We start from the raw sequence: 20,504 nt of genomic DNA, 5'->3' as shown, positions 1-20,504 counted from the left end.
TTCTGTTGTTGTCTTTTACATGTACAATGGTGTCTAGATGTGCTTTTTCTAAAAATCATCAGTTATCACAAAGGTTCTGACGCCCATATTACACACTCCCTGGGCTCCCCCCTTCAGCTCAGCCTTGGCTTCTACCGAGGTCTTCTTTGCGATTTTTGTGACTGTTGACTCTGTGATTGCTTCCCCTCCCATGCCCATCCTTTAGAGAGCGGAGAGAGAGGGAGTTGCATGAGGCCTATAAGAACGCACGGTCCCAGGAGGAGGCGGAGGGGATCCTTCAACAGTACATCGAGAGGTTCACCATCAGTGAGGCTGTTCTCGAACGCTTGGAGATGCCAAAAATTCTGGAAAGAAGCCATTCCACAGAGCCAAACTTAACCCCCTTCCTGAACGACCCTAGCCCCATGAAGTACCTGCGGCGACAATCACTGCCCCCACCCAAATTCACTGCCACCGTGGAGACCACCATCGCTCGGACCAGCGTTCTGGATACCAGCATGTCAGCAGGCAGTGGGTCTCCAAGCAAAACCGTCACCCCCAAAGCAGTGCCTATGCTGACACCCAAGCCTTACTCCCAGCCCAAGACCTCTCAAGAGGTTCTGAAGACCTTTAAGGTAGGACGCATTCCTTAAGAGGAGAACCAAAACTGAACCCCAGGTAATCAGTGGAAAGAAGCATCTTGCCCTGAGAAGATGCAATTATGTTTATCAAACAAAAGTGAAATGTATAACCATTTACGATTGTGAAGTTTATGTCTCAGGGGATTTGGTTTGCAAATAGTTAAAGGAGCGAGGTTTATTTCCCAGTTTGATAGAATGGCGTGGTCTCTCTACAGTAGTTCTAACCAACCCTTAATTTAGTAAAACCCTGGGGATCTCCGGCTCTGTGGAGGTATAGCAAACTCCTCAAAACAAAATTGTAATTGCCTTTGGTTTAGGTAGAAGGATATGCAGCCACCTCTTCTTTTTAAAGAATTTGACAGCATATCCAAAGAGATGCTACAATTGCAAAAATGGAATAATACAAGAAACACACAGGAACATGGGATGTACTTGATTCTCAGATGAGAGGGGGTTTTAAAAATATTTTTAAAAGGGAAAGAAACTGGATTGTTTCCTGCCAATGAATATGTAAAGTAATGTTCCAGAACCAAAGAACCTATGACAACCAAACATCTTTTTGCTTGCTCACATTCCAGTGTTTTCCCTCACACCACGAGGCAGCACTCGTTCTTTGGCTTAAGCTCTTTTGACTACAAAGAAAACTCAGTTCTCGTTGTCCCTGCACACCACATGGGTTCTTAATAGAAGACAGAGGTGGAATTCATCAGCAGGAGACATGGGCACATGACTATAAAGAAAGTTTGCTTGGCTAAACTAATTGAGCAATGGGATGTCATGTATCTTCCTATTGAATTTCAGAGGGAACCAAACTGTATATACACTTTCTGACTGTTGCTTAAATAACTCGGAATGGATCTTAAAAGTCTGTGCCTTAGGCTTCGATAGAACAAAAGAAGAGTGTCCTGGACATCTCATCTGGGTTGAGTTGAGATGTATGTCCCTCGAAGGGCTGGGGCTGTGTCTTTGTTGTTCACAGCTTTGTCCTGGGAGCCTGGCATAGGTGCCCAGCACATAGTAGGCACTCAGTAAGTTCTTATTGAATAAATACATGAATTTTTCCTGAGAAAATGAGCTACGCATCATGCAGGCTCACACGTAGATAAGCATGTGCCCAGACATGCCCAGTATCCCACCTAGTACGGCACCAGCTCTCCTTCACCTAGGGCCCATGACCGAGAACCGTCTGTAATGTTTCATGAAGGAAGGTTTGATGTTGAGGTGGCCCACAACGGGGGTAGGGAATACAGTTTACTTAACTTGGTACCTGAGGCATCTGATCAGATAATCCAGATGTCCACTTCCCCTCCTTTATATAAATAGTGCAAGGTGATCATTTAAACAGAAGAATTATGACAGATGACTTGATGGCAAGACTTTGGCCCTGAGGAAACCCTGTCTCTCACCGCTGTGGCAAAACAGTGTAACAGGCGTCACTAAGAGCATTCATGGAGGGGTGCGGAGAAGAACCTGAGTAGAGATCTTTTTAGAGCTGGGGTTCACTCTGGACCACTAATGAGCCCTTGACTCATCACAGGCGTTGATGGTTATCAGCTCCATTCACGGACCCATCACTGAGTGGGTGGACCCCGTTATGGTCAAAGGTAGTATGTGGAAAAGTTGTTACCAGATAATGCCAAGACAGAAACTATGAGGGGTGTGTGTGTGTGTGTGTGTGTGTGTGTGTGTGTGTGTTTTCTCATGGGGAGGACAGTGGAGTGAGGGAGACAGAGAATATAGACTTAGTTTCCCAGGACAACAGAATTAAGAGTAAAGGAAAATCAAATTAAATAGTTTAAGGCAGTGTTTTTCTCTTTTTTTTTAAGATTTTATTTATTTGAGAGAGAGAGAGGTAGTGAGAGAGAGCACAAGCAGTGGGGAGAGGGAGAAGCAGGCTCCCTGCTGAGCAGGAAGCCTGACGCGGGGCTCAATTCCGGGACCCTGGGATCATGACCTGAACTGAAGGCAGACACTTAACCGACTGAGCCACCCAGGCGCCCCTAAGGCAGTGTTTTTCAAAGTGAGAATTGCTACCTGTTGCCGGGTTATGAAATCAGTTTAGCAGCTTGGTATCAGCATTTTTTAAAATAAAGTAAAATACAAGGGAAAAAAAAGTCTGGTACCTCACACATAATAAAGTAAATATTGTTTTGCAAAACTCCGATTTCAGCTATATTTACGTGGGTGTGCTCAGTTGCGATTTAAGTTTCTTTCCTATGGATCACAGACAATAAATTCTGTAAGCCACTGGCTTCAGGTAGATATAACTGATATCTGGCCTTCCATGATTCCTTTTGAAGGATTTTAGAAAGTCTCATAATAATAATAGCTAATATTTACATACTTAAAATGTGCCAGATACTGTTCTAAGCTCTGTACATATGTTAATCCATAAAATCCCCTCCACAGCACTATCAGGGAGATGCAGTGATTATAAACTTGGTAGTTGGGGAACCTGAGCCCAGAGGATAAGACACTTGTTGAAGATTATGTGGTTTTTAAATGGTAGAGCCAGGATTGAATCTGAGGCTCTCTGAGCTTCCTCCTATAACCACTGTATACATTGCCTCAGACTTCAAGACAGAGAGTTCTAGATGCCGTTCAATAAGCCAGACTAACTAACCACCATTTCTACTCCTCCTTTCTTTCTTTTACCACCTTCCCTAGACATGGGTACAAAACAAAAATATTTTAATGTGTCTGACCTTTTTTCTTGAAAAAATTGGGATTGTAAAATGACCTGGAAATAAGAATTTATTGTGATATAGCATAACATCAGGCCAGAGGCCCTCCATGTTAGCTTGCAAAAATGTATGCATTGCCCCCTTACCACAGGATAAGCTGCAAAAGATTCTTGATCTGAGATATGTTCCACCTAATTTACAGGCTAGCCAGAAAAGAAAAATCTCAAAATTGTGGAATAGCATTCAGAATTTAAATGAAGAAGTACTACAACCCAAGTATGTGGTTATACTTAAAATTCCTTGATTTTCTACACTTTATTTTTTAAATTTTATTTAAAATAAATTAACATATAGTGTATTATTAGTTTCTGAGTCTACACTTTAAAATAAGAGCACATGCCAAGTAAGGTGAACATGAAATTTAATCCAAAGTGAAGGGGCCTGAGAAGATTGATGACCTTTTAAAGAGGCCCTCCGAGAGGTCATTTATAGGAGCCCTAATTTCTAGAACCGATGGAAGCATAAAAGAGCCCTTATTTTTTGCTGGACTGTGATTAATAAATGATAATGTTTAACTGTGACTCTAAATGTGTTGTTTTGTTACAGTCGTCCTTTGGGAAATAGCATGTGATTTTTGTTCCTTGTGTTTCTTATAGGTAGATGGGAAGGTCAGCATGAATGGAGAAACGGTTCATGGTGACAAGAAGGAGAAGGAGAAAGAATGTCCCATGGTGGCACCTGCCTCCTCATTAACAAAATCCCAGATGTTTGAAGGTGTGGCCAGAGTGCGTGGGTCCCCAGTGGAGCTCAAACAGGGCAACAGTAGCATTGAGATCAACATAAAGAAGCCAAATTCTGTTCCCCAAGAACTGAGAGTAAGAACACACTTTTCTTTTCCTTTTGGGGATAATTCCACTGTGAAAGAATCTGTTTTTATTTTTATTTTTTTAAAGATTTTATTTATTTATGTGAGAGAGAGAGAATGAGAGACAGAGAGCATGAGAGGGAGGAGGGTCAGAGGGAGAAGCAGACTCCCTGCCGAGCAGGGAGCCCGATGCGGGACTCGATCCCGGGACTCCAGGATCATGACCTGAGCCGAAGGCAGTCGCTCAACCAACTGAGCCACCCAGGCGCCCCAAGAATCTGTTTTTAAAAAGAAGTAGGTCTTGATAACCATCATTTCTCTCCCTGTGGGTATATTATTTTGCTAAGGCTGCCATGACAAAGTACCACCAACGGAGTGGCTTAACCATCAGAAATGAATTGTCTCATTGTCGTGCTGGCCAGAAGTCCAAAATCAAGGTATTGACAGGGGTTCCTTCTATTGGCTGTGGGGGAGACTCTTTTCCACACCTCTCCACTAGTGTCTGGCAGTTTGCTAGCAGTCTCTGGCATTCCTTGGCTTGTGGAAGCATCCCCCTGATCTCTGCCTTCTTTTTCACATGGTCTTCCATCTGTGTACTTGTCTGTGTCCAAGTCTCCCCTTTCTACAAGGACACCAGTCATCCTGGATTAGGGGCCCACTCCACTCCAGGATGACTGCACCTAACGTAACCATTATATCTGCAATGATACGCTTTCCAAGGAAGGTCCCATTCTGAGGTACTAGGAGTTAGGACTTCAACATATGAATTTGGAGTGCTGTGGGGAGACACAATTCAACCCTAACAATGGGGTATAATAGAAGTTGTATTATCACTTATGAATAAGAGAAACTTCTTTTGTCTTCACATTCTTGGTATCTAGTGTTACAGAAAAATAAATACATCTCTAAAATACCTTCCCCCCCTCACCATTTGTTCCCCATCAGACTTGTTAATACAGTGTGAAAATGACTTGTGCCCTAAGAACCTGGCTTTCCATCCTTGACAATATGTATAAAAGGGTATCTATCTTACTAGCTTAAAAACAAACAAAAAAACCCAAAAACATTAAAAGCAATAAAATGTTTTCTTAGCTTAGCCCCTTGAATTCAGAGCAATTGGAAGCAACTATTGAATAGCCAAGCTGAAAAATGTAGGGTGATTCAACAACAGCAGAAGAGAAAACTCAATATTCTATTCTGTTTGCTGGTTTGGGATGTAAAGTGGAGTCAGGAAGATTCCACTTTCTTAGATCTCTCACCAGAAGGGCTCATGCTGGTTTTGTGGCTCAGACCCAAACTTCCATGGCCACAGACACAGCCCACGTTTTAGGGTGCAAGCTGGACTCTGCACAGCCTCGTTCATCTTCACCAGACGCTGATTTCTCTAGTTTTCATTGATAGCGTTTGGATTGGAATTACAAAGGATGGGGGAAACTGTCACGATTCTACCCCCAGAGCCTAGCAAGTTTTGACCCAGAAGGGAACTTGTCTCCTAGCTCCAAGGCTGAGTTAGAAGACCCAGCTAGCCAAACTCACCAGTGGACTGGATCTTATTTTTCTTATCTCTGCAGATACCTTCTTATCTCTTATCTTTTTTCTAATTGTAGTATACTTGACATATCATATCCTATTAATTTCTGGTGTACATCATAGTGATTCGATATTTTTACACATTACGAATGATCCCCACAGTAAGTCTAGTTACCATCCACCACCATACAAAGTTATTGTAATATCATTAACTATATTCCGTATCTGTACATTATATCCCCATGACTTATTTATTTTATAACTGGGAGCTTGTATCTCTTTAACCCTTTAATTATTTTTGCCTGTCTGCAAACCCCACGCCCCTCTGGTAACAAAGAGTTTGTTTCCATTGTCTATGAGTCTGTTTTGTTTTTCGCTTGTTTTGTTTTTTCGATTCACATATAGTATTTGTCTTTCTCTGTCTGACTTACTTCACTTAGCATATTACCCTCTAGGTCCATCTCTGTTGTCACAAATGGCAAGATCTCCTTTTTCATGGCTAAGTGATATTCCATTGTGTGTGTGTGTGTGTGTGTATATATATACACACACATATATATATACATACATACCACATCGTATTTATCCATTCATCTATCAGTGAACATGTAGCTGTCCGTTATCACATATCTTGGCTATTGTAAATCATGCTGCAATGAACATAGGGATGCATATATCTCTTTGAATTGGTGTTTTCATTTTCTTTGGATACATATCCAGAAGTGGAATTGTTAGATCATGAGATAGTTCTATTTTTAATTTTCTATCCTGTTTTCCACAGTAGCTGTACCATTTGCATTCCCATCAACAGTGCACAAGGTTTCCCTTTTCTCTACATCCTTGCCAACTCTTATTTTTTGTCTTTTTGATAGTAGCCAATCTGAAAGGAGTCCATCACAATCTCATTGTGATTTGATTTGCATTTCCCTGATGATGAGTGATGTTGAGCATCTTTTCATGTGCCTGTTGGCCATCTGTAGGTCTTCTTTGGGAAAGTATCTATTCAAGTCCTCTGCCCATCTTTAATGGTTTTTTTAATATTAAGTCATGGAAGTTCTTTATATATTTCAGATAATAACCCCGTATCAGATGTATGACTTACAAATATCTTCTCCCATTCAGTAGGTTACCCTTTCATTTGTTGATGGTTTCCTTTGCTGTACAAAAGCTTTTCCCTTTGATGTAATCCCCCTTTTTTCAGTTTTAGCTTTTGTTACCTTAGCCTGAGGAGACTGGTCCAAGCAAATACTCCTAAGACAGATGTCAAAGAACTTACTGCCTGTAATTTCTTCTAATATTTTATGGTTTTCAGTATTACATTTAAGCCCCTAATCCATTTTGAATTTATTTTTGTATATGGTGTAAGATAATGGTCCAGTTTCATTCTGGGATTTGTCTTTTGAAGAATAAAATGTGTTTTCTCAGAGGAGTTGAGAGGAGGTAATTATTCCCTATGGTGCTCAAGTCCTATGAAGGAGTTTCAAAGTGGAATAAACCAAAATAATTTCCTCACCATGGTAACATATTTACTGGTCTCCAGGAGCAAAGTTTTGTGATCCAGGCAAATGCCAAGTCTCTCAACGTGGAATTTAATTTCACTTTTCATTTGCATAAATGTTATCATCTCTGGAAGAGTTTTCACTAATTATCATAAGATGAAATATTGAGTTTTGCTACTAGCATGAGAACTTTATTGGTAGAGTCAACATATGCTCTTAATTTTAAATTAGAAGTTTCTATAATTAGATCCTACAGTGCTAGAATTGCTTTTCTGGAACAGTTAGTAATTATGTTCTTATTTGTCTTTTGCCAGACTTAATAATAAGCATTTCTTAAGTTCCCTTATCAATACCTTTCCATGACTCAGTGTGACTACTAGGGTCACAGGCCCTTTGCACGTACTGTTGAGCACAGCTCTTTCTCATTATACTTTGGAAAAGCAACAGTGTTGGTGCCATGCTTATCCCACGACACTTGCCACATAATAGAGGTGCACAGGGCTTACTTAGGCCCAGCAGATTAATTATAAGAACAAATCCTGAGGGCTGTGCTATCAGGCATGTGTCTACTTTCTATCTCTCACCAGTTCTGCCCTCTGTCCATTTTGTTGTTTGAGTTTGGGGGAAACCCTACCCTTGGATGAATAGATTTTATTCCTGATAGAAGTCCTAGTTAGTATAATGCCTAAACTTCCTAAACCAACTATTTAATCTCTCTTGTTCTAAGTTTTTAACCCTTTGGGGAAAAAAAGCTGGTTACCTGTGGCATTTAAGCAGAAGACTCCTAAAACAGAAGAAAAGGGGGTTGGTTTGGTTTTAGAGCAGTATAGCCTCCCTTTAAAAATATACTCATTCTTGATAATGAGTCATATTCTTATTTTTACAATGAGCAAATTTTTTACAAGAATAGCCTGTTCTCTTTTTAATGACAGGTATTTTCCACTTTAATAGTAGTTAAGCTACCTAAAGGCTAAGAGAAAATGGATTGAAATATTTCACATTGATTGCCTATCCCCAAAAGTATCTTGTTTTAAGAGAAGCAAAATTGGATGATCTGAAAGAAATCATGTTACCTCAGAAATGTATAGAGTGTAACAAGAAAAACGCCAAACAAAAGGTGGCCTAGCAGACTTTCTTCCCCTGAACCCACCTGATCCTGGGCAGCCTCAAGATGCAGGTCCAAACTCTTGGAAAAGCCTGGAGGTCTCTTCCTTTATGTATCTCTTATTTGAAAAAACTGCCTAGTTTGGGGGCGCCTGGGTGGCATAGTCGGTTAAGTGTCCGACTCTTGGTTTCGGCTCAGGTCGTGATCTCAGGGTCATGAGATCGAGCCCTGCATCGGGCTCCGTGCTCAGCACGGAGTCTGCTTGAGATTCTTTCTCCTTCTTCCTCTGCCCCGCCCATACGTGCTCTCTCTCTCTCTCTCAAATAAATAACTCTTTAAAAAAAGAGAAGGAAAAAAGAAAGAAAGAAAGAAACACTGCCTAGTTTGGAGCAATTTCTAGTTCAGAAGCCCTAGTGGTTCTGAATGGGAAGTAGCCTTTATTTACCCTGGCTCAGTACTTCAGGCTCTTGACTCAACTATGGCAGGGACTATGACAGTATTTTCTGAGTAGGTAACTGCCTGTATATATCTGTTAGACTCTAAGCCAAGGTGGTTAGCTCTACTACACAAAATGTTGGCTCATTATTAAAACAGCCTTCATACTCACTTACAACTGAGGACACCAAAGGTTTTCCATTCCGAATGTGTTATCCCAAGAGTCCTTCGAAAAGAATCTCTTCTCCCAATAAACCTACTCCTCATTTTCCTTCCTTCCCCATATTCCAAGAAAAGCATTTCTTGACTGTGTTACAGCCAGTGTCCTCCCGTTGAAGGGGTGGAATGAATTGGTCATGGCAAAATAGGGGGACCAGCCTAAAACAGGGGGTCTGCACCTCAGCACCTCCCAGGGCCTGAGACCAGCTTGGACTCAATGTGCCGTTTTCTCATTCATTTGCCCCATTCTGCAGGGCTGTCAAAGGAATAGTGTTCTTTTTAAATGGTGTCTTTCTTCCAAAAATTGCATTCCCAACAGATACACTCTTTACAGAGGAGTAGCCTCCCCCACCACCAAAATGTCACCGTTGTCCAGGGCGATGGCGGCCGTAGGCAGGAGCGTTCATTCAGACCGTGAGGCAGAGCGGCAGAGGAGGGTGACGGCAAGACTCCAGGAATGGGGGACAGGCTAAGGTTGGGGCGTAAGCCTCTGGGGCCAGCACGACCACTTTTATGCGACATTACGTCCTCTCTTTGGTTTCTTTCTACCTCACCTTTCTCATTGAAAACTCTTGGGACCATTGCTCTCTCACTTTAGAAATGGATCCTCAATTAAGGTAGGCTTGTTATTATTTTTTTTAATACTTTGGCTGTATCTGTTGATACCAGCAAACTCCAGGTCGTCCTCAGCAGAATCATCTTTAAGGTAAATGACACTCTGACGGCAGTTGTCTTGCCGACGGCTGCCTGTTAACCAGTAAGCATGAGTTAAGGACTACTCTCTGCCCCATTTTTGAAATCGAAAACAAAACAAAAAAACCTCATAAACTTGCCAGGAGGGCAGTTTTCATAAAGCAACCAGAAAAGTGTATAAAATAAAATTTAATTAAGTGCAAGATAATAGGGTCAGAAGACTAGAGGGATATAGGATTGCAGAGAACAGGTAAGATCATTATAGGTTGGGGTTAGTGGGAAAGGTTTTGTGTGGGATGTGGTTTTGAAACTTGACCTTAAGTGTGGGATTTGCGTTGGAATGCAGCAGTCTATTCCGCATGTTGGGAATAGCAGAAGCAAAGGCTTGGACGGTGGTGAGGAAGCCACAAGAAGATTCCAAGAGGGGATCACAGGGCTAAGAGGGGATGAGGGCGACTAGGATGCTGCATACTCCCAAGCAGAGGGATCCTGTCTCCCGAGGCCTGACCTGGTTATCCCTGAGATAGTTCCCAGCAGAAACCTAACACCTTTTTGTTTTACTTTGCATTTTTAAAATATTGGCTTCTGTAAGAAAATCCTGTCATAGCACAAATCCAGGAATCCAGGATTAGAAAATAAGTTGGAAATTCTTCTTAGCTGATGATGAATGTATCCTGCTCAGTAACCTACAGAGAGATATTTATGTCTCCCTTAAAACTAGTCCAAGTGTTTTCTTGATCCACTGTGAGTTGTATTTGTATTTGAATCTCTTTTTTCCTCTGTGGTACCAAAAATGAGCTTTTCCTAAAGTACCTAGAGTACTCCATGCAGTAGGTCAAAGATCTAACCTCACCCGAGCCTCAGTTTATATTAAAGACAAAGATAATAATAGTATCTGCATCTGATGGTTAGTGTGAGAATTCCTGTCTCGAGAGCACTTGTCAGACTCCCAGGCAGAGGTGCCCTTAAGTTATTTTTAATATGGTCAAACAACAAATGGGAGAAAGTTACGATATATTGTTCAGAAGCCCCCAAAAGTGGTAGGTATAAAGTTTCTCAGGTTAAAGCAAGATCATCAAAATCGCCGTCTTGTACAGCTGTGAATTTCAAACAAATGGGATGAATTTCTTGTCATCGTCCAGCTCAGCTTGTCAGTCTTCCCCGCTGTAATTCACTAAGACACATGCAGATGTGAACAGCTTTTTCCAGGAGATGATTGCCTTGCAGATGTTCCTGTGGTGCTTCCTCAGCTCTTTCTGCTCCTCCTGTTATTCCCTCTTTCCCAATTCTGGCTTCCCTCTGCCACCTAGACCCTGCTGACCAGCTCCCGCTCACCAGCTCGTCCCAGGTGATGTCATGCAGGGCCCCATGCTGGCCGGCCCCTTCCTACCAGATCTGTGACAATTCTCCCCCCTTGACCAAGGGCCAGACTTCTCTAGTAGGTTTCTAAACGATTTCATCTGCTTTTCTCAAGTTAAGTGACAAGGTAGGTCTGGTTTTTCAACCTTGATAATATTAGCTCTAGGCCTTCCTCTTGAAAATTCAGTACTTTACGAATGTTGTCTGATCCAGGAAAACAGACAATCAGATCTTTCTTGAAACATTTCATTTTGCAGTGAGAGCCGGGGGAAGGCATTTGAGTAGGTGCTATTTTCCTTACAACTGAGACCAACTGCAAATTCCTTTCAGATGTCAAATGTCAACAGGCATTTCTTGAGAAACTGTTTTTCTCCATCTAGAAGTAATTGTAAGAGTGTTAAATTATAAGTCATTAAAGATATTTAGGTAAAGAAGCATTTACAGATGATACATCAGAGACAGTAAAAAAAAATCCAATCTAGCCCATCTTACCTGGACCAGAGCCTCACATTGTAGGTTCGAAAAGTTTAGGCAAAAAGAAAAAGTCTACGGAATAGAGAGTCTGATTCTCCATGTAGATCCTCTTTCACCCAGTGAAAATAGATACTCCGAGGTATAAAAGTGAAAGGAGAAACACATGCATGGCATATGTGACACCTGAGTCATGGTGCCAAGACATAAATAGACCGATTTTCCAGGCTTCTGTCCAGAGAAGTTATTCGAGACCGAAGCCAGGAAATCACTCAGTCACAGAATAGAAGCTCAGGAAAGGACGTTGGGTATCACATCTTCCAACCCATGGAAGTTAAATGATCAGCCCAACTTCTCATCATTCTTCCGTCCTGGAAACAGGACCACCCAAGCTCTGGGTCTCAGGACGGTTCCCACTCTCCTGCTTTGTATTTCCAATTGCTTTTCCAGTGTCGCTCTTGGGCCAGCCCACCAATGAGATCCTTGTTAGAATGAGCAGCCAGATGCTAGGTAGATTTTGTGGCCAGACCAGGTTTCTCTCAGGCCAGGAACCTGCCACCTCCCCTCTGTGGCCTCACGGCTAAGTCTGGTACCTGAGCCAGTTTGGATCATGTTCTCAGTCAAGGAGAAGCCAACTCCTGGCTTGGGCCCCTGTAACCTGTCTGTGCTTTCATTTACTCAGGCCCAGGGATCTGTGCTTATTTACTTGTTGTCATTCTTGAGACAGTGTTACCCATCGGAGAAGGGAAGGCATCTCCCTGTTTAGCTGAAATCAAAGGAAAGTATGGGTCAGAAAGTGCATTTTCCAGCAAGGCGGGTTTGTTTTAGGCAAATTTCTGAGTCCATCAGGTTAAAACTGCCAATTTTGAACTCATTTCCTTTGAAGTCGTGATGTGAGTACAAAAATAACAAACCTTCAAATGCAAGTGCCAGACACAAGTTAATTAAACTGTCCTTGGGGATTTCCCTTGATTACATACACAGTTGACTCTTACGGTTTGAACCGCATGGGTCCACTTATACGTGGACTTTTTTCAATATATACAGTACTGTATGTATTTTCCTTATGATTTTCTTAGTAACATTTTCTTTTCTCTAGTTCTCTTACTTTATTTTAAGAATATGTATAGAATACATATAAGACACAAGATATCTGTTAATTGACTGATCATGTTATCGGTGAGGTTTCTGGTCATCAATAGACTATTAGTAGTTAAGTTTTGAGGATTCAAAAGTTACACTTGAATTTTTGACTGTACAGAGGGGTTAGCGCCCCTAACCCCACCTTTGCTCAAGAGTCAGCTGTACTCTATACATATTGCAGAACACAGAAAAGTACAAAGAAAATATAAAGTGCATACTGCTTCCAGCCACTCAGAAATTGATACTAAGATTTATTTTTTAAATGTGTATCCTTCTCTTTTTTCTCAGTGCATATAAAATATTTTTTAAATGGGCTCATGTTATTCAGATTGGGTCATAGCTTGCTTTTTCTCTTAATTTACCCTGAATATTTTGCTAGCTAATAGCCTGATTTGGGTGACTAGTATGTATTTAAAGTAAGCTTGAGAGTATAAATTCCATAAACAATGCATAGAATCTTTGCTTACCTAGCATCGATTACATATCTGCTCTATGCCAGCTACTGTGCTGCATGCATCCCGGGCCCCTCAGAACCTGGGCTGGGTGGAAAGCCCCAAGATGGGGGTGGTGAATGGGGGCAGTCTGGTCTCAAGCTGCCCTCAGAAGTGGAGACTTCGCTAGATTGCCTCCTGTTCTGAGAGACTCCGGAGAATTCTTATCTTTTGTAGAACAAATGGATGAGGAGTAGAATGGATAACAAAGAAAGGGAATGGAAAAGGCAGTTTGAACCATTTCAGCAATAAACTTGGGGGGGGCGCCTGGGTGGCTCAGTTGTTAAGCGTCTGCCTTCAGCTCAGGTCGTGATCCCAGGGTCCTGGGATCGAGCCCCGCATCGGGCTGCCTGTTCAGTGGGAAGCCTGCTTCTCCCCCTCCCACTCTCCCTGCTTGTGTTCCCTCTCTCGCTGTGTCTCTCTCTGTCAAATAAATAAAATCTTTAAAAAATAAATAAATAAAAATAAACTTGGGGACTCTCAGGTTCTTATATTGCATCTTAACAATCAAAACCTTTAAATACCTGGAGATGATGTAGAGGTGGGTGGGAGTCCAAACCCAGATGACGGGAGTGCTGAGGTTACCAGCACTGGGTATGGTTCCCACCTTCCCTGCCTACTAGCAGTGACCCCAGGAAGCTAGCAGGAAGCCACGTAGCTTCCTGGGCCTCAGTTTCCTCACCTGTATAAAGAGAATCATCTTGATACATACCTTATAAGCTTGCTGTAAGCATCAAGTGAGATAATCCTTGTCAGGTGCCCCAACAGCGCTGAGTCATGGTAAATGCAGGAAGTATCGAAGGTGGCTACAGTCACTACCCTTTAAAGCATCATTTTAAGGGAAAATAAATAGGGTCATCGGGTAGCTCAGTGTTTGAGTGGTAAGCCATATAGAAAGGCACTCAGAAATCTGTGAATTCTTGGAAATGGAAATGCTCCATTAGTCATGCATAAGTAAAATCTTACCGGAATGTGATGTGTTCGTAAAATAATCCTTAGTGAGTAGTGCTTGAGGATTTTGTCTCCTTTGCATTATAAATTATGTCTAAAGGACTTCATGAATTATTCCCTTCATTCCAAGTGGCACACTTTCCACATTTGAATGTACCTAAACCAGTATGTATCTTACAATCAACAGTGTATCATATTTAACAGTGTGTTTTCTTTCTTAGTAATACCTAAAATAATACAACTTAGAATTGATGGCATCCAAGATTTAAGAAATTATGCCCATTTCTTTGTTCATTTTTGAAGTGGGGAGGCTTTCGCCCAGTTTCTGTAGTTATTTTGTTTCTAGTAATTGGAAACCTAGTGTTCTCAAAAGCATTATTCATCAATATTTAAATCTGCAAATTTGTTTTCCAACCTCAGATAGTTTTCTATAATCTAATCAATTGGGGGAACAACCTAAAAAATCAGTATTTCTGATAGTATTTTATATATGGACATCATAAAACAAAAATACTATCACATACTAATATTTCTATGTGTGTGGTGGGGGAGTATGTTGAATTATAAAATCTAAATTATTCTTTTGTAATGCTAGGCTGATTGATCTTCAAATGCTGCTATTATGTCAGTCATTCATATAACAATGTAAACACACACACACAACATGTACATATAACATATATAATAAAAGAGACTTTGGTTTATTTCACTATTTCCACTCATTAAAGTCTCTTTAAAGGGATTCAACTCAGGCTTGTTAATATATTTAAAGTTAATTATATAAAGTTAATATATTTAAAGTTAAAATATATTTAAAGTTATATTATTTGATTTCATCAAATAATATAAATATGATGCTTGTTTCCAGCCTAGGGTTTTAAAAGTATATTTTAATTTAATATTATGTTCTTCCAGAGTTGATACATGGTAATCTATCACTAGAAAATGCCCATGTAATTATGAGGAGTTCAAAATCACGCCATCCTCCGAAAGAAAAAACACATTTTTGCTACTAGATGCTATTGTAAAATCTCTTAGAAGCTTGGAAGCCTTGTTGCCTGAAGTTTCTTTGTGCTTTTTTTAATCTTAAATAATTTGCAAGCAATTTTTATTTATTTTTTACAGTGTTTATTTTTCCAATTTTGTTATTGTGGTAAAATACATGTAACATAAAATTTACTGTCTTAAGCATTTTTATGTGTACACTTGAGTGGTATTAAGCACATTCATAACTGCAACCATCACCACCATCCATCTCCAGAACTCTTTTCATCTTGCAAAACCAAAACTACCCATTAAACAATAACTCCCCACCAGACCCTAGCAACAACCACTCTCCTTTTTTTCCCTTCCCCTTTCCCCCCCATACCCCAGCCTGTGGTAACTGCCACTCTACTCTCTGTTACTACAAGTTCAGCTTTTTAAATTTTATTTTTTTAGATTCCACATATAACTGAGATCATGCAGTATTTGTCTTTCTATGTCCGGCTTATTTCACTTAGCATAATGTTCTCCAGTTTCATCCATGTTGCAATGGCAGGATTTCCTTCTTTCTTATGGCTCAGTAATATTCCATTGTGTCTGTGTCTTTGTGTGTTCATATGTTTAGATAGATAAGAGATAGATATTTATTTGTATACAGATACACATTATACATACACCAATGATATATTTGTATATAATATTAATATTTATATATCATCACATTTTTTATGTATTTCATTATACATATAATGTAATATTTAAATATCACATTTTCTTTATCCATTCATCCATCAACCTTTATTTAAGTTGTTTCCATATCTTGGCTGTTGTGAATAATGCTGCAATGAACATGGGAGTGCAGGTAGCTCTTTACGATACTGATTTCGTTTTCTTTAGATATATACCTAGAAGTGAAATTGCTAGATCATATGATAGTTCTATTTTAAAGTTTTTCTTATTTTTAATTTTTTTGAGGATCCTCCACACCATTTTCCACAATGGCTGTACCAACTTACATTCCCACCATCAGTATACAAGAATTCACTTTTCTCCACATCCTTGACAACACTTGTTACCTTTGACTTTTTAGTAATAGCCATCCCTAACAGATGTGAGGTGATATCTCATTGTGGTTTTGATTTCCCTGATAATTAGTGATGTTGAGCATATTTTCAAATACCTGTTTAACTATTTTTAATTGGTTTATTTGCTTTTTTTTTTTTTTTTTTTGCTGTAGGGTTGTAAGAAGTGTGTAAGAGTGCCTTATGTATTTTGGAGTTAATTCCTTATTGGATATATGATTTGTAAATATTTTTCCCACTCTATAGATTACCCTTTCATTCTTTTTTTTTTTTTAAAGGTTTTATTTATTTATCTGAGAGAGAGAATGGGAGACAGAGAGCATGAGAGGGGGAGGGTCAGAGGGAGAAGCAGACTCCCTGCTGAGCAGGGAGCCCGATGTGGGACTCGATCCCGGGACTCCAGGATCATGACCTGAGCCGAAGGCAGTCACTTAACCAACTGAGCCACCCAGGTGCCCCAGATTACCCTTTCATTCTGTTAACTGTTTCCTCTGCTGTGAAGAAACTTTTTAGTCTGTTGTTTATTTTTGCTTTTGTTGCCTCTGCTTTTGGTGTCAAATCCAAAAAATCATTGCCGAGACCAATGCCAAGGAGGTTTTCTGCTGCTTTCTTCTAGGAGTTTTGCAGTTCTAAGTCTTCATCCCATTTAGACATTGATTTTTGTGTATGGTGTATGATAAATATCAAATTTCATTCTTTCATATGTAGAGATCCAGTTTTCCCAACATCATTTATTGAAGAAATCCTTTACCCATTTTATGTGTTCTTGGTGCCCTTGTCAAAAATTAGTTGACTATAAAAGTGTGGGTTGATTTCTGGGCTCTCTATTCTATTCCATTGATCTATGTGCCTATTTTTATGACAGTACCATACTGTTTTGATTACTGTAGCTTCCTAATATAATTTGAAATCAAGAAGTATGGTGCCTCCAGCTTTGCTCTTCTTGCTCAAGATTGCTTTAGCTATTTGGGGTCTTCTGTAGTTCCATATGAATTTTAGGGTTTTTTAAAAATTTCTGTGAATAATGCCATTGGAATTTTGATAGGGATTACATTGAATCTGTAAATTGCTTTGGGTACTATGGACATTTTAACAATATTAATTCTTCCAATCCATGAACACAAGCTATCTTTCTACTTACTTGTATCTTCTTCGATTCCTTCATCAATGTTATAGTTTTTAGTGTACAGATATCTCACCTTGGTTAAAGTTATTTCTACAATGTTATTGTAAATGGGATGGTTTTCTTCTTTTTTTGGATAGTTGTATATTGATTTTGTAACCTGCAACTTTACTGAATTCATTTATTAGTTTTAACAGTTTTTTGGTGGAACCTTTAGCATTTTCTGTATATAAGAGCATGTCCTCTGCAAACAAATAGTTTTTCTTTGTCCTTTCCTATTTGGATGCCTTTTATTTCTTTTTCTTGCCTAATTGCTCTGGCTAGGACTTCCAGTACTATGTTGAATATAAGTGGAGAGAGTGGGCACCCTGTCTTGTTCCTGATCCTGGAGGAAAGGCTTTGAGCTTTTCACCAGTAAATATAATGTTAGTTATGAGCATGTCAAATATGACCTTTATTATGTTTAGTTACATTCTTCTATCCCTAATTTGTTGAGAGCTTTTATCATGAAAGAGGTTAAATTTTGTCAAATGCTTTTTCTGCATCTGTTGAGATGAGCATATGATTTTTATCCTTCATTTTATTAATATGGTGTATCACATTTTTTGACTTGCATATGTTGAACAATTCTTACATTTTCTCATAAAGTTTCTTTGTTTTTATAGAATTCAATAACAATTTCCACCAATACATTAACTATAAAGGGCTTTTGGGTTAGTTGAAGGACAAATTTTGATTTATGAGTAAAATATATATACTTATAAGACACCAATAAATTCATAGCTTTTTGAGAACCCATGGGGATATTTTATAAAGTATTTAATTATGCCTTTGCTGAAACCAATTTTAATATTTATCTTAAAACCTTTTAAGATGTATTAAGTATTTCATACATATTTTAAAAATTCAACTTTAGCTCTTTATAATAAGACAGACACTATTACTAAAAAACATAATAGTCGTTAATTTGTTCCCTTTGGTTGTTGAGGTATATTCTAGCCAGTATTTAATCATCCTTCCCATTACTTTTATCAAGCTACTACTATAATATTAGTGGAAGAATTTTGGAATTACTCTGGAATCAGTTGGCTCCCATCTAAAAGATAATGTAAAATTAGATTGATTTTGTTTTCTGAATCAGAAGCAATAGTCATCGGGGAACATTTTGGAATACAGAAAATATATTTATAAAGAAGAAAAAGTCATCCAAAATTTAAGCACATTAAGAATAATCACTTAATATTTTAGTATATTTCCTGTATTTTATAGACATTTTTATATATGTATTATCAGGTGTATTTGTGTATAAATATAGCATATTCAAAGTTTAACATGTGTAGGCATCATCCTGGATATACAGTTTACATTTTCTGACTTAACATTAAATAATAAGTATTTTCACATATCATTTATTGTTTAATACCATTTTTTATGACTGCATAACATTTCCTTCTATGGACATACCAAAATTCATTCAACCATTCTCCAATTGTTGGACATTTAGGTTGTTCCAAATTTTTTTAATGTTATAAATTTTAGGAAGTATAAAACAGATAAGTTGAAGTACTTCTGAAAGAGAGGAACACAGGCATAAAAGTGATTAACTGAAGTACTATTGAAAGAGATGAATATCATGGTAATGTGCCAAGTGGATTAAACAGCAAGATCCAAATCAGAGAGACCCCTTAGTGGAAGAACATGGATCAACTCAGGCCCTAACTTATAGAAACAGAAAGGAAGAGATGGATATGAAAACTATTATGTTAGAACCTTGGCAGGACTTGGCAAATGATGGGCAATCATGAGATATGAGTCAGGAAACACTTCAGAGTTTAATTTGTGTACTGGGGAGAACTAATGTCATAAACAGAAATTGTGAGATTTGGAGAAGGGGCTTATTTGAAGGTAACTTTTAGCATGTTGAGTGTGAGTCATTTACCATGACACCAATGTGTCAGACTGAAGCTCTGATGGACACTCGGGCTAGAGATGAAAGTACAATTCATAAATGGGTAGAGAGCATAATGGTGAATGCATGAGAATAACTGATACATTTGTGGGTGATTCAGGACAGGTGATGGAAAATGGTTGGAGAGAGAGAATGAGAAATCAGGTAAGAGAGAATTCTTGAGAGCCCAGAGAGAAAGCGAACATCAAGAATGAAATCCATAGTGCTAGGAGTCAGAGGCATCTGTGCTGAAGACAAGCTACTGAAAGGTTAACTATAACCTTAAAAAAATTTTTTTTTCACTGGTGATATGACTCTAAGACAACTTTAAAGGCATTTGGGAGCAAGTAGGTAGTGACTATGAATTTGAAAATTCAGTGGTGATGGGAAGGGAAAAGTGGAGTGTACGTCTGAGGCAGTCAGAGGAGGTTGGGAGGTGGTGGGTGCATGTGACCTCATATCGTCCCTCTTCTCCTTCATGGACTGTCTCCTTCCAGCCAATCCAGCTTTTCACCCTAAGGCTACTTAGGAAATGGAAAAAGTATGAATTCATATAGGCACCTTACCTCATTGGCCTAAAAATAACTATTCAGGAAGAAAGAAAGAAAAAAGAAAGGAAAGGAAAGAGAGGAAGGAAGAAAGGAAAAGAAAGAAAAAGAAAGGGAAAGGAAGGAAGGAAAAGGAAGGAAGGAGGGAAGGAAGGAAAAAGAAAGGAAGAGGAAAGAAAGGAGGGAAGGAAGGAAATAAATAAAGAAAAACCTTTTACCTTTTAGAACTTTCAAAGAGATAATTTATTCAAAGGGAAAAAAAATCTTTTTCTTTTCAGGCAACCACTGAGGAAACCGAACTGAACAGTCAAGAGGATGAGAATGATGGCGAAAAAACACAGAAAGGGAATACGGAAGTTGCTTCATCAGGTTTGTTCCCTGACAAACTAGTTTTAAGGTAGATCATGATAACTGTTAAGCTACAATGAAAACAGTCAAGAATTTCTCCCACTGAGCCATAAAAAACTAGCCAAGCAAGGCTCTGTAACTGGTGTGATTGTGCTGCCACCTAGAGGCTTCCTGGGGAAATCCTGACCGTACGATTTATCTTGCTGTAGAAACAGGAGCCCATTCTTTTTTGTTACTGTGGTATTTTTTTGTTTTTTTGAAAGTATATCTCCATCATCATAAAAAGTTATATTTCCCCAAATAAATGATGCTAAAAACCGAGGGTCCTATTTTAACACACAGAACATCATTAGATAAGATATAAATCAAAATATATCATAACATAGACACTAAAATGAAAAAGCTG

The 20,504-nt window shown here is 39.1% G+C and overlaps 1 protein-coding gene across 1 annotated transcript in view; it reads left to right on the top strand.

The window, feature by feature from the left end:
- LIMCH1 (LIM and calponin homology domains 1) overlaps positions 1-20,504 on the top strand; it is a 324,230-nt gene that overhangs the window by 265,493 nt on the left and 38,233 nt on the right. The window contains exons 19-21 of the mRNA XM_035005588.1: positions 206-614; positions 3,961-4,179; positions 20,029-20,119. Coding sequence (XP_034861479.1) covers positions 206-614; positions 3,961-4,179; positions 20,029-20,119 — 719 coding nt within the window. The remainder of the gene's footprint in view (positions 1-205; positions 615-3,960; positions 4,180-20,028; positions 20,120-20,504) is intronic.

The sequence above is a fragment of the Mirounga leonina genome, unplaced genomic scaffold, assembly GCF_011800145.1.
Source record: "Mirounga leonina isolate KUSES-001 unplaced genomic scaffold, KU_Mleo_1.0 Mir_129, whole genome shotgun sequence".
NCBI classification, from domain to species: Eukaryota; Metazoa; Chordata; class Mammalia; order Carnivora; family Phocidae; genus Mirounga; species Mirounga leonina.
Note: the sequence above shows the minus strand (reverse complement) of the source record. Positions and strands in the feature narration are given on the sequence as shown.